The following is a 26,933-nucleotide window of genomic DNA, read 5'->3' as shown; positions in this document are numbered from 1 at the left end:
TGGGGATGATCATCGCGCCTGCTTCCCAGGGTTACTAAGTGACACCATAAATATGGGGAAGCGCTAGGAGCAGAGAGGCCTTGGTGCCCCGGAGAGGCCGTCGCCAGGGACAGCTGGCCCAGCTGACAGCCCTGCCTGCTCAGCTGCTTCTCTTCCCACGTGGGGGGCTGGAGGAGGGGCAGCGGCGCGGCCTGGCCCGATACACTGCCCCCCGCCCCCGCCCGGACCAAGACAAACACTCTGGCTTCTCCCAGAGGGAACACTCAGCGTTTCCAACGACGGGAGACGCCTGGCTGGCCTCCTTGTGGCCTCTCATCTCCAGCCTCAGAGCAGCCCGTCCTCTGTTTGCCAGCCTTTCCCCGTCCAGGGCACCTTCCTCACGTGCCTTCCTACCACTTCCTCCATGCGGGGCCCAGCACTGAGCACGAAGCTTCTGGCATATTCGGGCCAGGACAAGGCAGGACAGTACCAGCACCGAGGAGGCGCCGCTGCTCTGCCCTCCTCGGGCCAGCAGGGACAAATAGAGGCTTAAGATGGGGCTTGTAGAATTGAAAATCTGCTACCCTAAAGAAAAGGACCCCACGTCCCTTTGGGGTTATGTATATATAATTATCCTCTCTAATACCAAAAATATCATTATATCTTATGATGTTTATTAGACGGTCCTTAAAATCAAGGAATAGAGGATATAAAGTAAAAGCCACGTGCCCGGGCTGCTGAGCCATATTCAACATCCCCACTCGCCACCATCACTGCTGACTCTGCATCAAGCCAAAAAGAGAGGAGGAGCCTCCATGCCCACTTCCTTTATCCTCTGTCTACGGGAAGTGCAGAATGACAGGACGTCAGTGGGCTCTCGGGATCCGTAGTCCTTTTCTTTACGGTAACAGATTTTCAATTCTACCAGCCCCATGTTAAGCCCTTCATCCAGCATAAGAATCTGGTGAATTTTGAGTCAGGAAGACCAACCTCGGTTCAAGCCTTGTTCTGCAATGACTGACTGTGACCTCAAGCGTGTCTTGAAGCTCTGGGCAATTCTCTAGGACTTCAAGTTGAAGAGAAGTGATGGGTCTGCCTTAGCTTAGGAAAATCCTCACCTGAAGCTCCCTACAGTGCAGAAAGCGTGCAGTTACACAGTGAACAAATGAATGGACTGATACATAGATGGGTGGATAGATGGAAGGATGGAAGGATGGATGGATGGATGGATGGATGGATGGATGGATGGATGGACGGACGGACGGATGGATGGATGGATGGATGGACGGATGGATGGATGGATGGATGGATGGATGGATGGATGGATGGATGGACAGACGGACGGATGGATGGATGGATGGATGGACGGATGGATGGATGGATGGATGGACAGACGGACGGATGGATGGATGGATGGATGGATGGATGGATGGATGGATGGACAGACGGACGGATGGATGGATGGATGGATGGATGGATGGATGGATGGATGGATGGACAGACGGACGGATGGATGGATGGATGGATGGACGGATGGATGGATGGATGGACGGATAGATGGACGGATGGATGGATGGATGGACGGACGGATGGATGGATGGATGGATGGATGGATGGATAGACAGATAGGTAAATAGAAAGGCAGATAGATAGATAGATAGATAGATAGATAGATAGATAGATGATAGATAGATAGATAGATGGATAGATAGAGAGATAGATAGATAGTTGAAGAGATAGATAGATATACAAATAGATTGATGGATAGATAGATAGAGAGATTGATGGATAGAGAGATGGATAGATTGATGGATAGATATTGATAGATGGATAGATGGATGGATAAACAAATGGGCAGATAGATGGATAGACAGACAGACAGATAGATAGATAGATAGATAGATAGATAGATAGATAGATAGATAGATAAATAGATAGATAGATAGTTGGAGAGATAGATACATATACAAATAGATTGATGGATAGATAGAGAGATAGATAGATTGATGGATAGATATTGATAGATGGATAGATGATAGATCAGTGGATGGATGGATAGACAAATGGGCAGATAGATGGATAGATAGACTGACAGACAGACAGACAGATAGATAGATAGATAGATAGATAGATAGATAGATAGATAGATAGATAGATAGATAGATAGTTGGAGGGAGAGATAGATAGATATACAAATAGATTGATAGATAGATAGAGAGATAGCTAGATTGATGGATAGGTAGATAGGTGAACAATGGGCAGACAGAGACAGACAAATAGAAAGATAGATAAATTAGATAAATGGATGGATGGATGATAGATAGACCTTGTTCAGTCATTTCCAATGTTTGAATCTTTGTCACCCCATTTGGGGTTTTCTTGGCAAAGATACTAGAGTGCCTTCTCCAGCTCATTTTATAGATGGAGAAAGTGAGGTAAGGACGGTTAAATAACTTGTTTAGGGCCATATACCTACTAAGCTTGAGGCCAAATTGGAACTCAGGTCTTCTTGACTCCTGGCCTGGCACCCTATCTACTATGCCATTAGTTGTCCCGTTTAGATAAACAGATAGATAAATAGACAAAAGTAAAGAAGAAGAAAGCTGGTGTCAGTCAAGAAGATCTAGATTCAAATCTTGCCATGTTGTGACACTGGGCATATTCCAGCTTCGTGGCACCCTGGACAGCTCTCTCTCTCTCTCCTTTCCTCTTGAGTTTCAGAGTAGCTTCCTGTCATCATTGCCAGAGGAAACTTCCTCACTGGAAAACCCGTGACCAGACTATGTTGGTTTGACTTTCCTCACATCTCTGGCGCTCTTCTCTCCTGTGACTCTGGTGTGAACCCTCATCGCTTCATGCCTGGGCTGGGCCAGTGGCTGCCCGGGGGTCGGCCGGCTTCCAGTCTTTCCAGTGCATCCTTGTTTCAGTCATCAAAGTGATCTTCTTAAAGCACAAGTCTTGTCATTTCACAGGCGTACACACATGTACATACATACACACACGTGCACATGTATACACATGGCCTCACAGATGTGCACACACACATGCACACATGTTCACCAAACTTAAGGACCTCCAGGGAAAAGTACCCCCATCTGTCTGGACATTTGTCTATGGGTCTCCTCGACCCACTTCTACCTTTCCAGGATTCTTACACTTTGTGCTCTCCCGTGCACTCTGATTCAACAATGGCATCTCCCAGGCTGGAACATTTTCCCTGGATGTCCCCCCACTTGAACCCTGGTCACTTCCATGGCCTGGCCTCCTTTGGTCCCTGCTAAAGCCTCCCCTTCTGAAGGCCTCTTTCTCAGCCCCCTCCATCCCAGCATCCTCCCTCCGTGATTTTCTCCAGGGGACAGAGGACAGGGCTCGTCTACACAGAACTCCGTGCCCTTTCTTGCCCCTCTAGACTCTGACATCTTTTATAAAAGAGACTCTTGGCTTTCTTGGTATTTCTGGGGATTAGGCCAGCGCCCAGCACACAGGAGATGCTCGATGAATGCTCACTGGTTGGGAGTTCTCTGCCTCAGTCATCCCGTCTGGATCAGAGAGGGGCAGGTCCGCATCAGTGCCCTCCTGGGGGCCCTGGGTCCGAGGGACTGAGGTGGCTTAGGGGGTCCATCACAGGACTTGTAATCTGCTTCAGAGCCTCAGTAGCTGTGGGATCCCAGCGAAGTCCCTTAGGAGCCTCAGTTTCCCATCTCGTGAGAAGGCATGTGCCATACTAGAGCTCCTCTCCACCCAAAGTTAGGAAAGCCTGCCTCAGTCACTTAGTGATCATCCCGGACATGGCATCTGAGTAGCCCTCGGAGGAGCCACATTCACAGAGACCTAGAAGGGATATTGGAAGTCATCAAGGCCAATCCCCCCATTTTACAGATGAGGAAACTGAGGCCCACAGAAATCAGATGCTATGTCTGGGAGCTCTAGTACGGCAATCATGACATCCCTCCAATTCATGACGTTCTTTCGGCCATCTGACCTCCCTTTGAATATCCCAAATATATAATGAGTCAATGAGTAAAACTGTGCAGCTGTGTCTGTGACTGTTGGGGGCAGCTGGGTGTGATGCAGCCACTTCTTGTCGAAACGTTCAAACGTGATATTTTAATAAGCCACCCTTTGGGGTGACCAGAGATGTCCACTAGGAGAGGGGGAGGGTCATAAGCGAGATCACCAAACTTCCCTCTCTTCTGGGTAAAAGTGGACCTACAGCAAGACAGAGACCTTCGGGGGCAGACCCGCCATTTTTAACGGCCCCCACAACATTCTGCCAGAGTTTACTATGAGCGCCATCTTCCCCATAGCTGCTTCCTGCTAACGAGGGGCTCCCCCCAGGCCCCAGCAAGCACGATGAGCTCATTGGGGCTCTGGAGGTCTCGGGCGCCGAGGCAGACGCCAGCGAATGTGAGGGGAAATTAGGAGTCCATTGCGTGTAGGGTGGGAGGATGCTCGGGAGGCGTTCAGTCGGCAGGGAGTGACTTTAGAATGGGCAAAAGAAGAGAAAATGACATTTTCCTCCTAGGAAAGTGTGAGACAGATATGTTTAAATATGACAGTTCTGAAGGGCAACGAGGTGGCACAGTGGGTAGAGCACCAGGCCTGGGTTCAGATCTGGCCTCAGCCACTTCCTGGATGGGTGACCCTGGGCAAGTCACTCGACCCCCATTGCCCAGCCCTTAGCACTCTTCTGCCTTGGGACCAATACACAGCATGGATTCTAAGATGGACGGTGAGGAGTTAAAAACTAAACTAAAATCAGTAAATAGGATAGTTCTGGTAGAGTAGAAAGAAAGCAGAATCTTAAGCCCAGAGTCCTGGGTGGGAGTGTTGGCTCTCCCACTTTGGAGCTTCGGTATCCCACATCAACGTCTTACGGCCTCTGTGCATCCGTTCTTCGTTCATTCAGCGGGGGAAGTAATGCCTTTGCCAGTGACAGCACTGGGTACCAGCGTGGACCTGCAGATGGCTGGAAAAGGACTTTATAGTGTAAAAGTACTGCCTGAACAGCAGTGATTATGTACATCGAGCCGAGGGGCTTTCCCTGCCGGTCAGAGTAAGATGGACCCTTGCTAGGTGGGGGCTCCTCGCACCAGTCATCCTTGGAGCAAATGCCTGTTTGTAAAGCCACATCTGGCCAACTGGACGGCCGTTAATTCAGTCACGAGGGGAAGCCAAATGAGGGGCTGGCACAGGGCAGCATTAACAGTGAACCCTTCAGGCCCTCCGGGGTCCCATTCATCCTGGAGGTACGGGCAGCCCCTGAGTGCCGGGGAACGAGCCCACCCGAGGTGGCAGGAGTCGGGATCATGAGCCCAGAGCTCGGGGAACACCATTCACCTGGAGGGAAGTGAGGTCACTTTCCAGCCCTCTACCGGCAGGGTATGGGGCGCCGAGCTCCGATGAAAGGGTGCACAAGAGCAGGAACAGCGGGAGGTGATGCCCCGTGGAGCCTCGGAGCCCCCACCCTGGCACAGTGTGCAGCTGCGTTTCCCCGTCACCTCTGGGGACCCTCCTCACCCTCCCATCTCTAGCAGGAAATTCCTCTCCGGCCTTCCATGTTCACAAGGGCCTGGGATGGAGGCAAGGACGCTCGGAGAGGTCAGTGACCAGAAACCATCTCTTCCCAGCTCACGACGATGGATCTCACCAGGGACTGTGGCGCCCTCACACTCACACACTCCACTGCAGCGGCTCAAGCTGCATCATTCTCCAAGGTTTACCCAGAACCATTTCCTGCCGGACCCTCCCCGGGACCCTGCCAGGCAGACGCTGCCTGCTCCATTTCTAAAATAGAGAAACTGAGGCTCAGAGAGGGGGGATGTCTTGCCTGTTGAATCCTGAGTATGATTCTTGTCCATGTCCAAGTCCTGTGTTCCAGCCACTTCTACTCAGCCAACTAGACAACAGCAGCACCCGCAATATCGCTGGCAGCTAGCATTGACATAGCCCCTACTGTGTGCCAGACACTACGTCTGGGCTCATACACAGCCTATCCCTGCATGTGTGTGTGTCCTTGGCCTCCCCCTCGCTCCCAAGTGCACACCGCGCTCCTCAGTCAGGTAGCCTGGCACGTCCTGGCCCAGGGAGGGTCCACAGGCGGTGGGACGGATACCGTGGCAGTGTCCTTGGCTTCCCATCGCTCCCAAGTACACGCTGCGCTCCTCAGTCAGGTAGCCTGATACATCCTGACCCAGGGAGGGTCCGCAGGCAGCGGGATGGACGCCGTGGAGGTGTCCTTGGCTTCCCATCGCTCCCAAGTGCACGCTGCGCTCCTCAGTCAGGTAGCCTGATACATCCTGACCCAGGGAGGGTCCGCAGGCAGCGGGATGGACGCCGTGGAGGTGTCCTTGGCTTCCCATCGCTCCCAAGTGCACGCTGCGCTCCTCAGTCAGGTAGCCTGATACATCCTGACCCTGGGAGGGTCCGCAGGCAGCGGGATGGACGCCGTGGAGGTGTCCTTGGCTTCCCATTGCTCCCAAGTACACGCCGCGCTCCTCAGTCAGGTAGCCTGGCACGTCCTGGCCCAGGGAGGGTCCGCAGGCGGCGGGATGGACTCCGTGGAAGTGTCCTTGGCTTCCCCCTCGCTCCCAAGTGCATGATGCGCTCCTCAGTCAGGTAGCCTGATACATCCTGACCCAGGGAGGGTCCGCAGGCGGCGGGATGGACCCCGTGGAGGTGTCCTTGGCTTCCCATTGCTCCCAAGTGCACGCCGCGCTCCTCAGTCAGGTAGCCTGGCACGTCCTGACCCAGGGAGGGTCCGCAGGCGGCGGGATGGACCCCGTGGAGGTGTCCTCTCGCTCCTCGCCCCTCAGGACATCCCTCCTATCTCTGCCTATCACTCGTGTGAGTGCTACGTAGCCATAAGTGTGTGCCTTTGTGTGCCCGTCCGTGCAGCCAGCCTGAGAGGCAGAGCCATCCGGGCTGGGGGAGAGCCGGCCTCGCACCCTGGGCTCCTTGGATTCAAGCCCCTGGAGGGGGGTCCCCTCGGGGGAATCCCTTCAGTCCTGTCACCCCCCTTTCTCTGACCCCAAGTTCTGGGTAGCTCCAGATTTTGGCATTGGTAAAAGGACTCTCCCTCCCCTCGGGAGTCTGTGTGGGCTGCCATTGCCGCCTCTTGGGGCAAATACAGTCCCCTGGTGGGCCATTTCCATGGCACTCGCCCTTCCTGAAGAGTTCAAATGGAGCCTGGGAAGGCTGTTGACGACTGAGGCACCAGAGGGACAGCAAGTCACTGGCTGTGTCTTGGGTGCTTTCGTGGGGGCCCTGCCCTTGGGGCGCTGGTGGCCTAGGGGGAGATGAGGGGCCAGTGCGAGTACCCGTCGTCTACAAGGCAAAGGGAAGGCCTGGAGCCAGAAAGAGAGGGGAAGGGGCCTGGATCCAGACACGAGGAACTCCCCCCCTCCCTGCTGCCATCATTTCCCTTGACTGGGGAGGGGGGAGGGCATCTCTGTGTGCAGGAGGGGAACAACGAGGGGAACCGTCTTTTCTGCAGTTGTCGCAATAGGATTTCCCAAATGAAAGACAATATATGAAACATTAAGCATGTGATCATCTATAAAATCTCTTTGCAGCTCCGATGAAGCCCTCAACAAAGTCAATTTAAATTACCGCACGGAAAACGGGCTGTCCCTACTTCATCTGTGCTGCATTTGTGGGGGTGAGTACTGGGGCTCCGGCCCTTCTAGCCACATTCTGTGCTGGACAGTCTACACACCCCTTTGGTTTCCAACCCCCTTTCTGCCTGCCTGGGTCCCTTCAGACTCTAAAGATATCTAGTTGTGGTGAGACGGTGCAGTCTAGAGTCAGAAAGACTCATCTTTCCAAGTTCAAATCCAGCAAAGCACCTCAGATGGGCTCAGGAGAGTCAGGAGGGGCTGAATATCCACCACAGTCCAGTAGGCCGATGGTCTGCCCAATTTAGCGGAGTGGAAGTAGCCACGGTCCCACTCTCAGGATTATCTGAAACCCACAGGGCGCTTCCCTCCCACCCACCCCCCGAATCGTGCCTGCTGGACCGGGAAAAGGCAGATCTTCAGCTCAGAGTCTTCCCCAAAAGAGCGTCATTCAGTCAGTCAGCAAACATTTATTCATGGGCTCCCATGTGCCAGGAATCTGAGTAAGCATTGAGAATAGAAAGAAAAGCCAAAGTAGCCCTTGCTACTCCCCTAATGGCAGGAGCCAAGGCACAAAGAACTCTGGGATGGCTCCGGGAGAGAGAGAGAATGTGCCTGCAGGAAGGAAGGAGCCTTCATCATGAGCTGAGACTGCAGGTGCATTGGGATGAAAGAAGGGAGAATCAGCACCTGGAGAGCAGGAACCTGCTTCGGACTGGCTCCCCGGCCAGCAGAGGAGAGCACATGCAAATGACCCATTGACATGCATGGTAGATGGGAGATAGTCCAGGAGAACCAGAAGAAGCACTTGCAGTGGCCGTAGAGCTGAGACTTGCAGAAAGCTGGAGTAGGAGAGGAAGTAGGGGAGACAGTGAATGTCCTGAGTTGGGAGATCGCCAACACCACCAGATCTCAAAGGATGAAGAGTGAGGAAAGTGGAGGAAACCTGGGAAGGAAGGAAGGAAGGAAGGAAGGAAGGAAGGAAGGAAGGAAGGAAGGAAGGAAGGAAGGAAGGAAGGAAGGAAGGAAGGAAGGCAGGCACCAAACAGAGCATTTCCTATTTGCTCCTGAAGGAAACCGGCAGCCATTGAGTAGAGGGGTGATGTGTGGGCAGACCCGGACTTCAGGACAGCTGAGGGACAACTGAGATGGATGGATGGAGCGAGAGCTCCCCTTACATGGGAATATCAAAATGGGGGAAGGAGAAGAAGCTAGAATGGGAAGCTCCATCAACCATCAACTCTTTTGAGGAAGTCCTATGTAACCGTGAAAATATGGTTTTCACAACTGTGAATTGCCAAACTGTAAAGATAATTTTTAGTGTCTTGTTTTAAATCAAAAATAAGTGGTCACCATGGGAAAAATTTCCAAATATTAAATACCCAAGTCAGCTGGGTTTTATGGAGATTTTAATTAATACAAATGAATGAATTTAAGGGAAAGGAAAGAGAGAGAGAGAGAGAGAGAGAGAGAGAGAGAGAGAGAGAGAGAGAGAGAGAGAGAGAGAGAGAGAGAGAGAGAGAGAGAGGAAATAGTAGGAAGGGCCTAGGCCAAATGGCCTAGGCCTGAGCCTTAAGAGAGACTAGTCAGTCTTTTATCACTCACCACAAGATTTGTCCCAAGTAAAACTCCAGTCCTTCACTGAAATCCTCATTTGCGGAGCCCCTCACTCCTGTTGAGTCATTTGTATTGAATCACCTGCTTCCATTTTCTCATCTCAGGCACCAAGGCCCACATCCGGAGCCTCATGTTAAAAGGGCTGCGCCCATCCCGGCTGACAAGAAATGGATTTACCGCTCTGCACTTGGCAGTTTACATGGTAAGTTATTTTAGTACTCATCAATAATGCACAGGGAGCCTGAGGAATGTACGCTGGCTGAGTTGTTCCCTTCTAGAGCTCTGCCAGCCTTAGCTTCCCCCAGGCCAGGGGAAGCCACATTGTCCCACAGTCCTCTGGTCCTGAGAAGTGTGAATCTTAAAACTGCTCAAACTCTACCTTAAAACATTTGGTTAAGGTTATTCCTCATTTAAACAATGGAGGTACTTGATCAGGAATGTATTGGGAACTTTAAACTGACTCCACCCATATTTAGGTATTCCTTAAGGGGAAGATAAAGTTGTAAACTCCTTACTGAACAATGAAAAAGTACTTAACCCATACTTATAGTGAGGAAAAAGCCCTTAAGCTAGGTCTATTTTTAGATCTAATACAAAAGGGTGCTAAGTATCTATGAAGGTCAAATTAATCACTAAAAGGGCAAGCTTAGCAAAGAGATGTGAAATACTCAGAAGTTTTAGTCTACCCAGAGAAGGTGATAACAAGATGTGAATTAAGAATGGTCAGTCCTTTGGAAAATGTCTACTGTGATTGATAGACATGAAAATTTAGGGGAGGTGACATAGGAGAAAATTTGCTTTAAAAGGAACTGTCTGAACCAGTTTAGGGGTGTTCAGATCAGTTGAGCTCAGGAGCTAAACTGGAGGTCTCTCTGAACACTAGAGTTATGCCTGGGACAACAAAATCTTGTGGTGAGTGATTAAAGACTGACTTAGTTTCTCTCTTAAAAGAAAGGCCTAATGGTCTAGGCCCTAGCCTTCCTATTATTTCCTCTTACTTTGTCTCTCTCCCTTTCTTTAATTCCTTCATTTGCATTAATTAAAATCTCCATAAAACCCAGCTGACTTAGGTATATTCCATATTTGGGAATTTTTCACATGGCAACCACTTATTTTTTTATTTAAATCAAGACACTAAAAATTATCTTTATGCTTTTGGCAATTCAAAGTCTTGAACCCATATTTTCATGGTCACAGTTTATGGCAACCACTCTTGTCTGTAACAAGCTGGGGGGACACTCGGGTCCAGCCAAGCCTTTGGATTCACCTGTAGTCAGAAGCCACGAGGCTGTCTGCTATCACCCTGAAGCCCCAAATTTGCTCGTAGGGCCCCCTTGTTCTTGGAAATCTTCCCATTCTGTGGGTTCTTTCCCCTCAAATGAATCACAAAGCTGTTCTACAACCCTGGAGATTCCTCTGATTGCTCTGGGTTGGAGAAACTCAGATCAAGAGGGCTCCTTGGGCAGGAGCTGCAGGGGGTCCCGATGGCCCAGACACTGCAGAAGGAGCCGCCGGCTCTTCTTGGCCTGCTCTTCCAAGGCCTGCTCTGTGATGCCAGGCATGAGCCATCTCTCAGCAGACTGAGGAACTAGACTGTGTTTAGAGCCAGGAAGCCAGTCCGACCTCGTGATCTTCCAGAAGAAACGAAAGCCTCAGACCTGAAGTGACTTTCTCAAGGTCTCAGAGGGAGGGAAGGACACAGGCTATGTGGAAGAGAATGGCATAGGCTGAGGCTGGAGAGGCGCGTGGGGCCATCGTTTAGAAAGCCTTGAATGCCAGGAGAAGACGTTCAGTGTTCATTTGACAACGAGCAGGGAGGAAGCCACCGAAGACTTCCGACGAGAGGAAGGCTGAGAGTGCTAGAAAACCTCCCGGGGGAGGAATGGAGGCTTGCTCTTAGGTGGCGGCCATGGCAATAGAAAGGCCAGGCTGGCTTTGAGCGATGCTGCAGAAAGGGCAGGACCAGGAATCGAGGGCAGCCTGGTGACGAGGGGAGGAGGAGGCCCCGAGGGCAGCCTGGTGACGAGGGGAGGAGGAGGCCCCGAGGGCAGCCTGGCGAGGAGGGGAGGAGGAGGCCCCGAGGGCAGCCTGGCCACCAGGGGAGGAGAGTTTGGGACAGGGCAAAGGGGACGCGGGCTATGGTCGCTTTTAGAAGGAGGGCCGGAGGCACGCGGCGTGAGCCCATCATGGATGGCAGGGCCTTGGGCTCCAGCACTCTGTGCCGCCAAGTGCTAAAGGAGGTGGGCCGGGGGTCGGAGCTCAACCGCCCTGTGAGTTCTGCCCTAGACGGTGGCTCTCGTCCTATCCCAGGCAAAGCGGAGATCCAGGTACGTCCATCTCCTGCTGCTCCCCTCTGGAAGGAGGCTCGTCACCGACGAAAGGCTCTTCTTTGGGGCGGGGAGGGAGGGATTGTGCTTGGGATCGTCACCTTGTGAAGGCTGAAGCCCCCTCCTGAGCCCCCCCAGAAGTGGAGGCTGCCAAAGGGCCTGGGGAAGGGCCTTCCTCCCCAACGGCGAGTCGCCACATGCATTCGCGGGACTCTCTTGGGGGCTGTGAGTCCAGCAGGACGTCTTCAGAGCCTTCTCTCACACGCTGGCCGTGGTGGTCAGCACTCGGGGTCTCGAGGGCCTGTTGTCGTGGCGCAGTGCAAAGGGAGGGCAGCCTGGGAGGAGCCTTCTGAAGATGGTTGCCTGGAAGCCGAGTCCTGCAGGAAGCCAGGGAAGGCCGTGAATGGATAGGAAGAGGAGAGCGATCCATGGGGCCTTCCAGCCAGCGCAAGTGCTCGGGCCAGCGTTGGGACGAAGGTGAGGAGCAGCCGGCAGACTGAGCGTGCAGACTGTCCCTGCCTGGAGGGGAATGTCACCCCCCTTCATTGCCCGCAGCACGGGTACCCCGGCCTCGAGAGGGTCCAGAGTCCCCGAAAAGCAGCCCCCCCATTGCCCAGATGGATGGGGCGTTCTCCTGCCCATCGGCCACATGACTTTGCCTTTCTGATGGATGGGCTTCCTCGGAATTCTGGGAAACTGCTGGAGCCGCCTTTTCTGCATGTTCTCGCTGATTTTCCCCTTTTCGGCTTGCAAGCTTCCATTAATCAGTGGGAAGGGCGCGCAATCATCCTGAAGCACCGAGAAAACGTCCCGATTCCCTGAAGTCGGCGGCCCTTCGGAGAGCGCAGGAGAGTGTGAATTTTAAAATCTCCACCTTGGTCTAGCACCCAGGATTGTGCACACCCACTACCTGGGCATGAGCTAGTCAATGACACATCAGAAATAACTAACTGCCCACCTGGGCTGTCCTAAGCCAAGCTGGAGCCACCATTGGGGGAGGGAGGGAGGGAAGAAAGGGAGGGAGGGAGGGAGGGAGGGAGGAAGGAAGGAAGGAAGGAAGGAAGGAAGGAAGGAAGGAAGGAAGGAAGGAAGGAAGGAAGGAAGGAAGGAGGGAAGGAGGGAGGGAAGGAGGGAGGGAGGGAGGGAGGGAGGGAGGGAGGGAGGGAGGGAGGGAAGGAAGGACGGAGGGAGGGAAGGAAGGACAGAGGGAGGGAAAGAAAGAAGGGAATTAAGACTCACAGAGGTTGTCCTAATTCGATTGTGCAGAGAAAAACCCAGTAGAGACAGGATCACGCCAGGGCTTCGGACTACAATCTAGTCCTATTACCAGTGGTGATGTCATTGTCCTGAAGCCTCCACTGAGGACTGGGGGGGGGGGGGGGGGGGGCTTCTCCCTTTTGCCCGGCTTCATCTGATGACTTGGCTATTCCTCAACCAGGACCCCTCCATCTCTCCTCTGGGCTTCCTTCTGGCTCTTCCCGAGGACTGGGATGCTTTCCGTTGGGTCACTGCGTGCTGGCTTCCTCCAAGCCTGAGCCCAGACCACCCCTGGATGCCCTTCATGGCCTTCCTTCCCTCTGATGTCGCCTTTAACTTCTCCGCCAGGTGGCTTGTTGGCCCGGCGACTCCTCCATTACACTGGGAGCTCCTCCCAGCCAGCGATTGCTTTGGCCTTTCTTGGGATCCTCAGGATTTCCTCCGGTGCCTGGGAGCAGGCAGAAAGCGCGGAGCGAAGGCTTCTTGGCTTGATTTGACCAGACAAAGGGGGGCACGTCGGTGGGCAGGTTGAAGGTCTTGGAAAGAAAACTCCTTAGGAGGGGGCTCGGGAGCCCCCTGGAGCCTCCACTCATGGGGAGAGGGAAGAGGGAACAGGGTTCCGCGCTCCTTCCCGCTTCCAATCGGCCCCTCACGCAGGCTCTGTGGCCCCGGTTTACTCATCCGCCAGGGGGCGTGCCAAGAGCACATCGCGGGTCTTTTGCAGACCTCAGAGGTCTGGATGGCTGCCCGTGATGCGGGCAGTCCCCTTCCATGCGCTGGGCGCTGGGCGGGCGAGACGGCACGATGCCATCCTGATTGTTATCTTGGCCGTGCAGAGATTCTCTTGGGGTCGTCGGACGTGCCATGGAGAGGTTCCCCATTCTGCCCAGTAGAGGGCCGGAGCCAGGCCACTGCCCTGTTTTCCAGGGGCGCCCTTAGTCCAAAGATCTAGAAAGAGGCGGCAAAGAGAAAACTGCTTGTGCGAGGCAGGGACTCCTTATAGGCTGGGCCTGCTGGAGGCCTGAGCGAGGCTGGACCCGCCGCAACCCACGGAAATGCCATCCCCGATTTCCCTGGAGCAGCGTCTGGGGACACATGACCCGGGGCCTCTGCTCTTCCCGGCAGGGCCTGGCCTGTGCCCCCCCTTCCCCCCACTGACCCTTCTGAGCCCCGGGGAGCACCTGTCTGTTTTCTCTGGGCGTCTTACCTGGCCTGGGAGGGGAAGGCATAAGAGGGGGAGGAGCTGGTTGCCGAGGAGACTCTCACGGAGGATGTTTCCTTGCAGGACAGAACAGACCTGGTCACGGGCCTCCTGCACAGCGGGGCGGACGTCCAGCAGGCTGGCTACGGGGCTCTGACGGCCCTGCACGTCGCCACCCTGGCCGGGCACCTGCAGGTAGGCACCCCTGGGCACTGCGGCCTGGTTCCGTGCTGAGCTCGCCTGTGGCACTGCGTTCCCCCAAGAGCCTTCCTGGTCCCCCCAGCCACCTGCCAGGCCCCACGAGCCTTCCTTTCTTTAGCGCCCACCCACATGTCATCATTCTCACACATGCCTTAGGGATTGGCCCCCAGTTCCACCAGCATGTGTGGAGGCCAGCCTCTTGTCCTTTGTATTTTACGAATGAATGACAGGAAGGGAGGCCCGCGGCCAGGAAGTGACTCACCAGGGAGCAAGCGTCTAAGGCACCATTCGAACTCAGATTTACTCCTAGCCAGTGGGTCTCCTCTGAGGCTGCCATTGTTCTGCTTAGTGACTAATGCGTGGGCCACCCCGGCCTTTGGGCCTTCCCAGGGCCTCCTGGAAGCGCAGCAGGTCCAGGAGGGATGTTCCTGTCATCAAACACAGGGGCCAGCCAGGGGCCAGCTTGGTGGAAGGCACATGAGGGGAGAGCAGGAGGCAGGAGGTCCACTTCAGACGGCTCCCTCTGAGTGAATGCCGGGGAGGCCATTACCGTAGACGTCGTTTACCATTTTAGAAGAGAAGAGGCTGAGGCTGGGAAGGAAAAGTGACCCAGGCATGGAACAAGGCTGGGAAGCATCCAAGTTAGGGCTGGAACCCAGCCTTTGTGAGACAAAAGTCAGCCTCCTCAGCAGTAATTAGACCATGTGTCAGATCCTGGGTAAAACTACCATCTGGCTCTCTGCTGGTGATTCCTCACGGTGGGAAAATCCCAGCACAGAGGGCAGGACTTTGCTGTGGGAAAGTCCCAGGCAGAGAGGGTGGGACTTTGCTGTGGGAAAGTCCCAGCCCAGAGGGCAGGACTTTGCTGTGGGAAAATCCCAGCACAGAGGGCAGGACTTTGCTGTGGGAAAGTCCCAGGCAGAGAGGGTGGGACTTTGCTGTGGGAAAGTCCCAGCACAGAGGGCAGGACTTTGCTGTGGGAAAGTCCCAGCACAGAGGGCAGGACTTTGCTGTGGGAAAATCCCAGCACAGAGGGCAGGACTTTGCTGTGGGAAAATCCCAGCACAGAGGGCAGGACTTTGCTGTGGGAAAGTCCCAGGCAGAGAGGGTGGGGCTTTGCTTCCTTCACCCAGGAAGGGAGAAATGGAGCTGCTAGACAAAGCTGGGACTTCTGAGGACACAGCAGCAGCCTTTTGGAGCAGGAATCTGCAGCTTTCAGGCCTGGCCCGTCCTTTCTCCCTGGTGCCAGCACCGAGAGGGAGAGCGTGGTTGGGGACTGGGGTGCCGTGTCGAGGGTGAGGCTCTGCAGCCTCCACAAACTAAAATAAAACTAAAACTAAGAGAAAATGCCAGCGATTCTGTCACTCTCCATTTCCTGCACTTTGTCCCCTCTGCTGGTGGCATCTCCTGATGCACGATCCAGCAGGACTCCCCCAAGTCTGTCCCTCAGCTTTAGTCTCTGACATGTCGGATCCACCAGAAGATACATACCATGGCCAACGTGTGGAGGCGAGAGTTGCATCTGCTGCAGTAGGAGAAGATGGAGGGAAAACCTAATTGGTCTGCAGGGGCCACTTTTGAGGAAAGGCCCTGCTAAGCTAGTGAGCGTCCAGAGCAGGAGCCACAGAAGGGGAAGGGGGAGCATTAGGGAGACCTTTTGGACACACAGCTTCCACATGCCTCTGCGATGCCCCCAATGGCTCTTAGTTCTGCCCTGCAGGGCCAATCACTTGATATACCTTCAACCCTGAAGGCAATGATGAGGGCTTCCAGAGGCCTCCAGAGTCTTCTCTCAGCTCATTCTTCCCACTTCATGCTGGATGAGGGAAGGTTCCCTGCAGCCCTGAAGGCTCAGCTGTGACCTGGTGGCTGCCATCAGGGCATGGCAGGGCTCTCCGGGAAAGAGGCGTGACACTGTTTCTCTTTGACCTTGGAGAAGTCACCTTCCCTACTGGCAGCTTCCACGGTCAGGGCTGCAGCACTGGAAAGCATCATGGCAGCTGCAGAGACACAGATGCATGTCCCAGAGTGGATGCGGTCAGCCCCAGGGAGTGAGTCGTCTTTTCCCACACCATGTGGGCAACTCCTTGTAGACTAAGCCTTAGAAAGGGACTCTGGCCGATGTTGTAGCTGGTGTTTCTGCTGTTGTTCTGATGACTAGTTCCAGGAACCCTTAGTTTCTGTCTGAGCAGCAACTCTAAGGCAAGAGCAGCAAGGACTTGGCTGTCGGGGCTAAATAACTGAGCTGGGACCACACAACTAGGAAGTGTCTCAGGTTGGACTTGAACTCAGGTCCTCCTGACTCCAAGGCTGGCTCTTATCCACTGGACTGCCCCTGCCTTTAGGGGCATAGTGTAAAGATGATTTTAGGGTTGTGAACTAAAATCTAGATTTAATTAGTCATCAAATAAAATACCCAAGTCAGTTGGGAAAGTTATGGTAATTTAATTAGTATAGAGGGAAGAAATTTAAAGAGAAGGAGGAAAGAGGATATAGGATTTCTCCCGCCTGGCCTATGCCAGGGGGAGTTTAAAATCTCCACCTCTAGGTCTCTGAAGAAGATTAGAGACTTCTAAGAGGATAAAGTTAGAAAGTAAAGGAGGAAAGCTCAGCCAGAAACTCACCACCAAACCAGATAATAGCTTGTAGCAATGCTAAGATGCTGAAAAGCTCAGCACGCTGCTCTCAGATAACTCTCCATTGCCAATAAGGATTCCCGCCCAAAAGAGTCTCTGGAGACAGCAAGGGAGCAAATATATAGACTTTTCATCCTTGTGTCTCCTCCTCTAAATTTTCATGTCTACCAATCATATCAAAGGCTTTTCTCTAAGACTGCCCATACTTTTAGTTCTCATCTTCTTTGATTTGATTTTATCTTTAGAGTTACTTAACACTTCTTTGTTAAGTTCACCTTTTGTGAGTTACTTGACCTTTTTGTGATTAATTTAACCTTTATAGTTACTTAACACCTTTTTTGTATTAAGATCTAAAAACAGACTTAGCTTAAAGTTCTAGCTTCACTATAAGGTGAGAACTAAGTACCTTCATTGTTTAATCAGGAGATTACAACTTTATTTTCCCCTAAAGTACGGTCTAAGTAGGGTGGAGTAATTTAGAGTTTCCAAGACATTCCTGATTTTGTTAAACTAAGTATCTTCATTGTTACAATCAGGAAATAGCTAAATCCAAATGTCACAGTAGTGAGGTCCAGATGCACTCTAAGTTTCCCTCCAGCTCTGGAATTCTATGCTTTCCTACCACCCGTCCCAGAGAACATGAGCAAGGCTTCAGCTCTACACGCATCAAAGTGAGGAATATTCTTTTGGATATAACAATTTGCCCTTTGCATTCCCATGGAATAAAGTGATAGGACATCACACCAAATCACAGTGACTGTAATGAAGGAAACATATTCTTCCTTCCTCCCCAATTACCTCGCAAAGATAGTTATCACTGGAACCTGAGAGATGGAAAGGTGCTCTGATGTCTTCATTTGATGGATTGGGATCATTTGTCCAGTCACACAGGAAGTAAACCCCAGAGTCAGGATTTGAATCTAGATCCCTCGAATCCAGAACCAACAGTCAGTCCATTGTATTATCATACCGCATACAGATCAGTCCATTGCCTATATGTCCAGAGAGGAGCAGGTTCACATTTACTGAACTAGAGTCAAGAGTTTTCCTTGTCCTCTGCTACCAGTCTTGGAGCATGTTGAGGTAATTAAGGCCAGAGGATCATCTAAAGAAGAATGTTTCATTTTCACACTCTATTCTTCAGCATTTCATTTTCCCCCAGCAAATAAATCTGTTCAAGGCAAGTCACAGTCAATTTAAGTCTGTGTGGCTCCTTTGTGATGAAAAGGAGTTCCCATTGGGCTTCCCTAAATATTGAAGCACACTTTCCAAAGGAGGATCAGGTCTGGACCCAGGATGAGACACAAAGCATTTAAAGCTGGGAGGAATTGATGGGAGAGAGTTTAAGAGCCAGTGGAACAATGCAGTGTGTGACCTGGAGCAAGAGACCGAGTCAGAGAAAGGCCTTTTCCTTTTATTAAGGCTAAGCGGACTCCACTGGCCAGAGAGGGAGTTTCAGCTGAGATCACTAATGGCGCAGAGAAGAGCCTCATGTTTGAGCTCACATTCCAACATCTGTGCATCCTCGAATGCATATCTTGGTCTGGAAGGAAGTAGATGGCCACACGGTGAACTACATATGATCCAGGACAATGGGGCCTTTCCTCATCTACCACCCCCTCAAGATCCCCCTTTCATTTCTCCCACATGCCAATAGATTTAGTGAGTGAGTTCAATGGGCATCTTTCCTTCTTTCTTCTCCCTCCACTCTCTATCCAGTAGATTTCCAAATCCCACATCCACATGAATTCTAACCTCTGTCTGTTACCTTCTCTCCCTTCTCAGGGCTGCCATTTTAGTTCAAGTCCTCCTCATCTCTTCCCTGGACCATGACAATAGCCTCCAACCTGGTCTCTCCATCCAGCCCGGCTCCCTTCACCCAGTTGCCCAACTTTCCCTAAAGTGTCCATCTCGCCTCCTCCCTATTGCCTTTAGGATCAAGGGCATTTTCTCCTCTTTGGGGCATTTAAAGCCCTTCCAAACCTGGCTCTGCTCTCCTTTCCAGATGTGTATCACGCCATTCTCCCTCTTCCATTCTATGTTCCAGACCACTTGGAATTCCATTGGGGTCTCCACCGCCTTTTAACAGAGCCTGGTGGCTGGTGGTTGGTGGCTGGTGCTGGAGCTTCGCTTTCTGGGGATCCCGGGCTCTCTTAAGCCCACTCAAGGGCTGCAGCCCCCAGAGCTCTCCCCAACGACCCCCCTCCAGGAACTGCGTTAGTTTTAGGCATATGTGTAAATGTTCTCGTAGGGTTCTTGCAGACAGAACATGCAAACGTGTTCTTGGAGCTCTGGACTCTGCAGTTCCCAGAACAAGGACACTGAATGAATGCGCCCAAGTAGCCAATAGAAGCAAAGACAAGAAGTATTCAAATTATCTGTAAGCGAATAAGGGAAAATGGCCACAGAGCTATCCAGAAGTGGCTTTCCAGGTAAATGAATTGTCCTGATGCTGATGCTTCAAGAGCATCTTCTTTCCCAAGTCCATTCATCAATCCAATAAATTCATACGTGTGAGATCCTGTGGCCTCACACACTCTCATCTCAGTAATGGACTCCTTCAGCCCATCTTCACTGGACTTCACGAGACCCAGGATAGGCTGCTGCCATGCCTGAGGGACTAATTAAAGAACCCAGTTTTCTTCAAACTTCCATGTTTGGCCCTTAAAGCCCCTCAAAGCTGGCACCTTTCCACACTGTTCTCTTCCCTCATTCCACAATCTGGGGACCAGGGTGCCTCCTCCCTCTTCGTTGCGGGAGATACTCCATTTCCCAACTCTGAGTTTTCCTTGGTTCTCCCCCCTTCCTGGAATGATTTCCATCCTTGTTACTACTTCTAGGCTTCCTTGAATCTCAGCTAAAATCCTCTCTTCTCTGAGAGTTCCTAAGGCACCTAAGGGTGCCCTTAATGCTAACACTTTCCCGTTTACTTCCAATTTAGTGTGTGTGCACACGTGCACAGACATGCATGTACCGTGTTCATACATGATCCCTTTCATATGTCTTCTCCATTAGATGGCGAGTTCGGTAAGGATAGCAGTTGTTGTTGCCCCTTGCTTCCTTTTACTCCCCAGTGCTTCATGGAGTGCCCGGCACATAGTCAGTGCTTCATAAATGCTTCTATTGAATCGATGTTCGGAGAGTCAGGAAGATTTTGAGACTGAGAGCTAAGGATGAAGAGACGGCAAGGAAAGAGGGAGACTGAGACATCCAAATGGCGTCTCCTCCCTAATATAGAACAGAATCACAACTTCTAACTACGGCTCTCCCACCCTCGTCCTTCCCTCCTCTAGTAGGAGGCAGGCAGCGGTCGAACTTGAAAGGAAATGAAAAGGAGCTCCTGTGCGGCCGCTTGTTTCCTGGCCCACCTTTCTCCAGGAAACAATCACTGAGGCTCAATCTGACAGGCCGCTTTGTCTCCAGTTACCAAATGCAGCCCCTCCATTAGTGTCTCAAGTGGGTTTGTCCTCCCATCATAGAGGATTCTATTAAACAGTTTTACAATAAGATTTACATCGACTAGACAGCTGTCTGCCTCAATAATAGAGGAGAAGGCACTGCAAAGTTCTAGACAAACTGACTGCAGCCGGAGACAGAGATTTAGATGGGCTGGGTTAGGAAAAGCCAGGCAACAGTGCTTTGGCCCCATCCTCAAAACACACACTTCTTCAGACTGATCTCTCTCCCTCCCTCCCTCCTCTCTCTCTCTCTCTCTCTCTCTCTCTCGCTCTCTCTCTCTCTCTCTCTCTCTCTCCCTCTCTCTCTCTCTCTCTCTCTCTCTCTCTTTTTCTCTGTCTCCTCCTCCTCCTCTCTCTCTGTCTCTCTCTCTCTGTCTCTGTCTCTGTCTCTGCCTCTGTCTCTCTCTCTCTCTCTCTCTCTCTCTCTCTCTCTCTCTCTCTCTCTGTCTCTGTCTCTGTCTCTGCCTCTGTCTCTCTCTCTCTCTCTGTCTCTCTCTGTCTCTGTCTCTCTGTCTCTCTGTCTCTCTCTCTCTCTTTTTCTCTGTCTCCTCCTCCTCCTCTCTCTCTGTCTCTCTCTCTTTCTCTCCCTCCCTCCTCTCTCCCTCTCTCTGTGTCTCTCTCTCCCTCTCTTTCTCTCTGTCTCCTCCTCCTCCTCTGTCTCTCTCTATTTTTTCTCTCTCTCCCTCTCTGTCTCTCTCTGTCTCTGTCTCTCTTTCTCTCTCTCCCCCTCTCCCTGTCTCTCTCTCTTTCTCTCTCTCTCTGTCTCCTCCTCCTCCTCCTCTGTCTCTCTGTCTCTCTCTTTCTCTGTCTCTCACTTTCTCTGTCTCTCTTTCTCTCTTTCTCTCCCTCCCTTCCTCTCCCTCTTCCTCCTTCCCCCTTCTTTTCCCTCTTCTCTCTTCTTTCTGTCATCTATCAGATCTCTTTTCTATCAGTCTAAGAGTTTAGTTGATCGTTGACCAAGTGATCCACTCTCAGTACTCCCATCCACTTCTCATTCCGTGGATCCGTATCTCTCCTCTATTCTTCCGCGACTCCTCCTCTCTATCCTCCCAAATTCTCCTGCTGTCTGTGCCCTTGTCTACAGGGAAGGACACCTACCAATAGAGCCCTATAGGCTTCTCTGTACAAGTTCAAGGGACCAATAAGCTTGCACTGAGCTGAACCCGTCGCCTCAACCTGGAGAGACAAAGGCAGCCCTTTCCCCAGGGGCAGCAGTGCGGTGCCTTCCCTCCCTCCGAGCACCTGGGCATTGACTGCTAGACTTGGGTGAAGACCTTCCAAAGGGAAACACCAGCTTTCCTTGGATGCGGCCATGTCTGGGATGCCAGGAAGGGTTTGGGGGCTTGTTTGTTCTGGTGGGCTCAGGGGAGACAGCTGAGAGCTCTGAGAGCTCCCACAGGAGAGGCCGCCCAGAAGGAAGCTGCCTTTCGAGGTCAGCACTGCGTAGTAGGTGGCTGCTGACTGCTCCTGCCATGGATTGGCCATCCCTCATTTTGGAGCTATTTGACCAGCTTTTGGCTCAGGAATGGGACAAACTGGAGTATTTTTCGGACTCTCCCTCCCTATCTCCATAGCATCAGGCTCTGGGGAGTCACAGCTTTCCTTTGGGAAACCTCATCTTGTCTGGTGCAAGAGGTCAGAGCGTCCACCTTCCCTGGATCTGTCCCTGGACTCTGGTTAGCACCTGCTGCCTCCACACAGCTCCAGCAACGGTGCCTCGACTCCTCAGTCTGGAACCATGGAAAGAGCAGAGCGCTGGCTTGAGAAGCGGAGGACCTGCCCTCAAGGCCCGGTTCTGGTTCTTACAGCAAAAGGAACTTCATTTTGGGGGGCCTCAATTCCCTCATCTGTAAAAAGAAGGGGTGGAATCACATGCCGCCAAGATCCTCTCCTGGCTCGAGATTGGATGTCCAAAATGAAGCGCGTCGTGTCCCCCCAAACGCATCGCTAAACTAATTAAAGGAAACTAACCCCGTTCTGGTGAGAGTTCCACCTGCTCCAAGTCCCTCAAGTTCGCCATCTCCGGCGGTCTTGGCATCCTCTCCAGTCAGCTCCCAGAGCTCGCCACGTCTGCTGCCCCAGCAAAGCTTGCATCGAGCGGCCGAGCCTCGGAATCAGTCGTTCATCGTTTCTCACCAGGAACATTTAGCAGCGTCCTCACTGGTCTCCCTGTTTCCGGGTTCTCCCTGTCCCGTCCTTTACCTGCAGCTACCAAGAGGGACGTTTCCTAAAAGACCAATCAGATGGCGCCATTGCCCTGGCCTGAAATCGTTGGTGCTTTCTTCTTTGGATACGAGCACTCCTGCGTCCTTGATTATAAGCCTTCTCCATTTGGTTCCAGGCTGTCTTGCCAGATTTACTTCCCCCGTTGTGAAGGGGTGGGTGGGGGGCTCTGTTTTGGCCACTCTGGCCCACATATTGTTCCCCAATAAATATCAGCAATGCTCTGGGCCCCTTAGCGCCAGCCTCGACGCTCCTGGCTCCATTCTTTAGGATCTCCGACTTCCTTAGGGTTCTGCTCCCCTTCCTGGCCCTCCCGTCATCAGGGCCTTCTCTTTCCACAGAGCATCCTGAGCGAGTCGTTCCAGAAGTCTTCGTGTCTTTCTAAGCTGTGACGTCTTAGGAAGGACCAGAGCAAAACGAGCCTCCTCTGCGTTAGGGCCAAAAAGTCGTGTTCAGAGAACGTCTCGTCCCATCTTCGCGGGCGTCGGGGACTCCGGAAATGGAATATTGAGCGCATGGGCCGACCCGCGGATTCAGTGAGTCGTTCCACCCCGGCCCTTCTCGCCCCTTCGCCACAAGGATGGCTCGGTGGCTCAAGCTCACCTTTTCAGTGTGAATAGCTCAGACGAGCCATACCATTTCGGAGACGTGTTGCACTACTTGTGCGTGTCCGGGTCCCGTTCGTCGTCCACCCGGCCCTGGCAATGTGAGCTCCGAGACGTCAGCGATGCGGGTTGGCCTTTTGTCTTTGTCCCTAGAGCTCAGCCCCTCGGCGGACAAGGCATTAAATCAATCCTCGGGCCCTGGAAAACCTCACAATTCTCAGGAATGACCTCGTAAACGAGCATCCTCCGCCCTAACGTCGCCCACGGATCAAATCCCCAAACCAAAGTTGGGAGAAGCCTTGGAAGGCCCTGGGGACGCCCCACCAGGGGAGAGGAGGCCGCTCAGTGCCCACCAGCATCTGGCTGAAGACCCCAGGGCGAGGACTCGGGGCTGTTTGGAGAGCCCTTCTTTTGATGACGTCTTTGGTTTTGTGACTCCTTTCTTCCGACCACACTCCTCTTTCCACTGGGCAGCCAGCTATCTGGGAGAACAAATATTTCAAAGAAAACAGATGCTGAGTGAAACCAGTTGCCTGATCAGCTGTGCCTAGCGGGATTTTCAGTATTTCAGAAGTTCCCCAGCTCTGCAAAGGGTTGGTCAGCGCCAGTTTGGCTTGGTTCTTCCCATTTCCATCTCCGCGTTTCTATTTGTCATCATATATCTTATATGTGTCTATCTCATATGTACTGGTAGATGTAGACCCATGTGTGCACGAGTTCCTCTCTCTTTTTCCATGTTCTAAGAATTCTTAATCCTCCTCCTTTCTCTTGTGCTTTAAACTGCTGGTGACACAATCATATTTCATCATATGTGTAGGACACACAACGTGAAGCCCCATCCCAGTTGATTGGCATCTACTTTGCTTCCATTCATCTGCTATCACACAGTGTTGCTCTGAATACTTTGGAACCCACCATCGTTGAGGCCATCCATTTCACTTTTATATGCTTCTAATGGTTATTTTTTTTAATTTTCAGTTAAATGTAAAAACAATTTTAGCATTCATTTTTCAATTTTCAATTTGTAGTTTCCTCCCCCTTAAGAAGGCAAGCATGTATTTGATCTCAATTATCCCTGTGTCGTCATACAGAACATATTTTCACATTAGCCATGTTACAGAAAAAAAGAGGGGGGATAAGAAAAATAAGGAAAGTTTAAAAAGTATATTTCACTGGGGGGCAGCTAGGTGGTTCAGTGGATTGAGAGTTGTGTCTAGAGTCCTGGGTTCAAATCTGTCCTCACATACTTCCTGACTATGTGACCCTGGACAAGGCTTTTAACCCCCATTGCCTAGCCCTTGCTGCTCTTCTGCCTTGGAATTGATTCCAAGATAAGAGGTAAGGATTTTTTTTAAAGTATATTACAACCCATATTCAGACTCTATCAGTCCTTTCACTGGAGGCAGATGCTATTATTCATCATGAGTCCTTCAGGTTATCTTGCAGTTATCTTGGATCATTGTATAGCTGAGACTAGGTAAGTCAATACCATTGATCATCATACAATATGGCTGTTTCCATGTACAATGTTTTCCTGGTTCTGCTCGCTTTCCATTAGTTCATATAAGACTTCCCAAGTGTTTCAAAGAGTATTCTGCTAATCATCTTTATAGCACAACAATATCCCCTAACAACCATATACCACAACTTGTTCAACTATTTCCTAATTGATGGATAGCACTTCAATTTCCAATTCTTTTGGCACCACAGAAAGAGCTGCTATACATATTTTTAGGACATCGAGATCCTTTTTTCCTTTTCCTTTGGTTTCTTTGGGATCTAGGCTTAATGGTGATATTGATGGTTAAAGGAAAGCCAGCTCCTAGTTTTATTTATTTGTTCAATGGTTTTCTTACTTTCAATTTTGTTAATTCGTCCTTTTATTTTTTTGGATTTCCAATTCTGTATTTAATTAGAAGGTTTTATTTTGTTCTTTTTCTAGTTTCTTTAATTGCATATCCAATTAATTGATCTGTTCTTTCTCTTTTATTAAAATATTAAAAATAACAATGCTTTATTAAAATAAGCATTTGGAGTTACAAGTTTTCCTCTAAATACTATTCTGACTACATCTCATAAATTTGGGTATGCCTCATTATTGTCATTCTCCTTAATTATGAAATTATTTTTTCTCTGATTTAGTGGTTGGCTCATTCTTTAGGATTAGGTTATATAGTTTCCAATTCATTTTAATCTAGGTTCTCACAAACCTTTTCTGAATATAATTTTTATAACATTAGAATCCAAAAAGGATATATTTAATATTTTAAGAATTTAGATGTTATGCTATTTGGTGCATATGTGCTTAGTATTGATATTACTTCCTTGTTTATAGTAGACTTTGGCATAGTGTAATTTTCCTACTTATCTCTTTTAATTAGATATATTATTATTTTTTATTTCTCTCAAATTATTGAATACCTGTGCTTTTTCCACTTCAGCTGAATTATAAAAGATTCTGCTCCAAACTTTTAATATTACTATATATGTATTTCTCTCTTTTCAGTGTGTTTCTTGTAAACAACTTCTTGTTGGTTTCTGGTTTCTAATTCAATCTATCTGCTTCCTTTTTATGAGTGAATTCATTCCATTCACACTCAGTTATGGTTACTCAGTTTATATTTCCCCTTATTGTATTTTTCTGTTTGTCCCTTTCTCTTTGTAAAACCACTTTCTCCTCAAAATTATTTTTTGATTCTAAACAGTGTCTGACTTAATCTTCCTTGCCTTCTATCAGTCCCCCTCTTCCTCTCTTATCCCCTTACAATTTGACTTCCTTGTAGGGGAAGATAGGTTTCTATACCCAAATAAGTGTGTGTGATATTCCTTCTTTGAGATAATTCTGATTGAGAATAATGTTCAAGCATTGCCTACCATCTCTCAAATTCCCTTTCACTATATAAACGCTTCCTTTCGTGCCTCTATGAGATAATTTCCCCTATTCTATGTCTCCCCTCCCCCTTCTCCTAGTGGATTCCTATTTCTCACCCCTCAGTTTTATATTTTTTTAAATCAGGCCATCATAGTCAACTCCCACTCATACCCTCTACCTCTGTATATTCCTCTTAACTGCCTTTATAATGATAATGTTCTTAGGAGTTATAAGTATCATCTTCCAGTTTGGAACATAAAAATAAATATAATTCCCATATAAGAATGCAAAATTCGTACTTACTGAATCTCTTATGATTTCTCTTTCCTGTTTACTTTTGTATGCTTCTTTTGAGTTCTTTATGTGAAATGAAATTTTCTATTCAGCTTTGACCTATTTATGAGGGATGTCTGAAAATCCTCTCATTAAATATCCATTTCTTCCCCTGAAGGATTATACTCAGTTTTACTGCATAGTTTATTCTCATTTGTTATCTGAGCACCTTTGTCTTCTGGAACATCATATTCTAATTGCTTCAGCCCTTTAAGGTAGAAATTGATAAATCTTGTGTTATTGTACCTTTAGCTCTGTGATATTTGTATTGCTTCTTTCTAAATGTTTGCAACATTTTCTCGTTGGCCTTGGACCTTTAAATTTTGCTGTCTTATTTTTGGAAGTTTTCCTTTGGAATCTTTCAGAAGATGGTCAATGGATTCTTTCAATTTTACCTTCTGGTTCTAGAATATCAAGGTAGTGTTCCTTAATAATTTCTTGAAATATGATTTCTAGGTTCTTCTTTTGATTATGGCTTCCAGGCAATCCAATAATTCTTAAATTACCTTTCTTTTATCCATTTTCCAAGTCAGTTGTTTTTTCAATGAGATATTTCACATGTTTTTCTATTTTTAATTCTTTTGGTTTTGTTTCATTGTTTCTTGTGT

At 50.2% G+C, this 26,933-nt stretch overlaps 1 protein-coding gene across 4 annotated transcripts in view; it reads left to right on the top strand.

Annotated features, from left to right (window-relative positions):
• TNNI3K (TNNI3 interacting kinase) overlaps positions 1–26,933 on the top strand; it is a 248,625-nt gene that overhangs the window by 5,474 nt on the left and 216,218 nt on the right. For all 4 annotated transcript variants that reach the window (XM_016428860.2, XM_016428862.2, XM_016428858.2 and 1 more), the window contains 3 exon segments: positions 7,554–7,639; positions 9,317–9,414; positions 14,082–14,192. In XM_016428860.2, the coding sequence (XP_016284346.2) occupies positions 7,554–7,639; positions 9,317–9,414; positions 14,082–14,192 (295 nt within the window).

Source organism: Monodelphis domestica, chromosome 2 (genome assembly GCF_027887165.1).
Source record: "Monodelphis domestica isolate mMonDom1 chromosome 2, mMonDom1.pri, whole genome shotgun sequence".
NCBI classification, from domain to species: domain Eukaryota; kingdom Metazoa; phylum Chordata; class Mammalia; order Didelphimorphia; family Didelphidae; genus Monodelphis; species Monodelphis domestica.
Note: the sequence above shows the minus strand (reverse complement) of the source record. Positions and strands in the feature narration are given on the sequence as shown.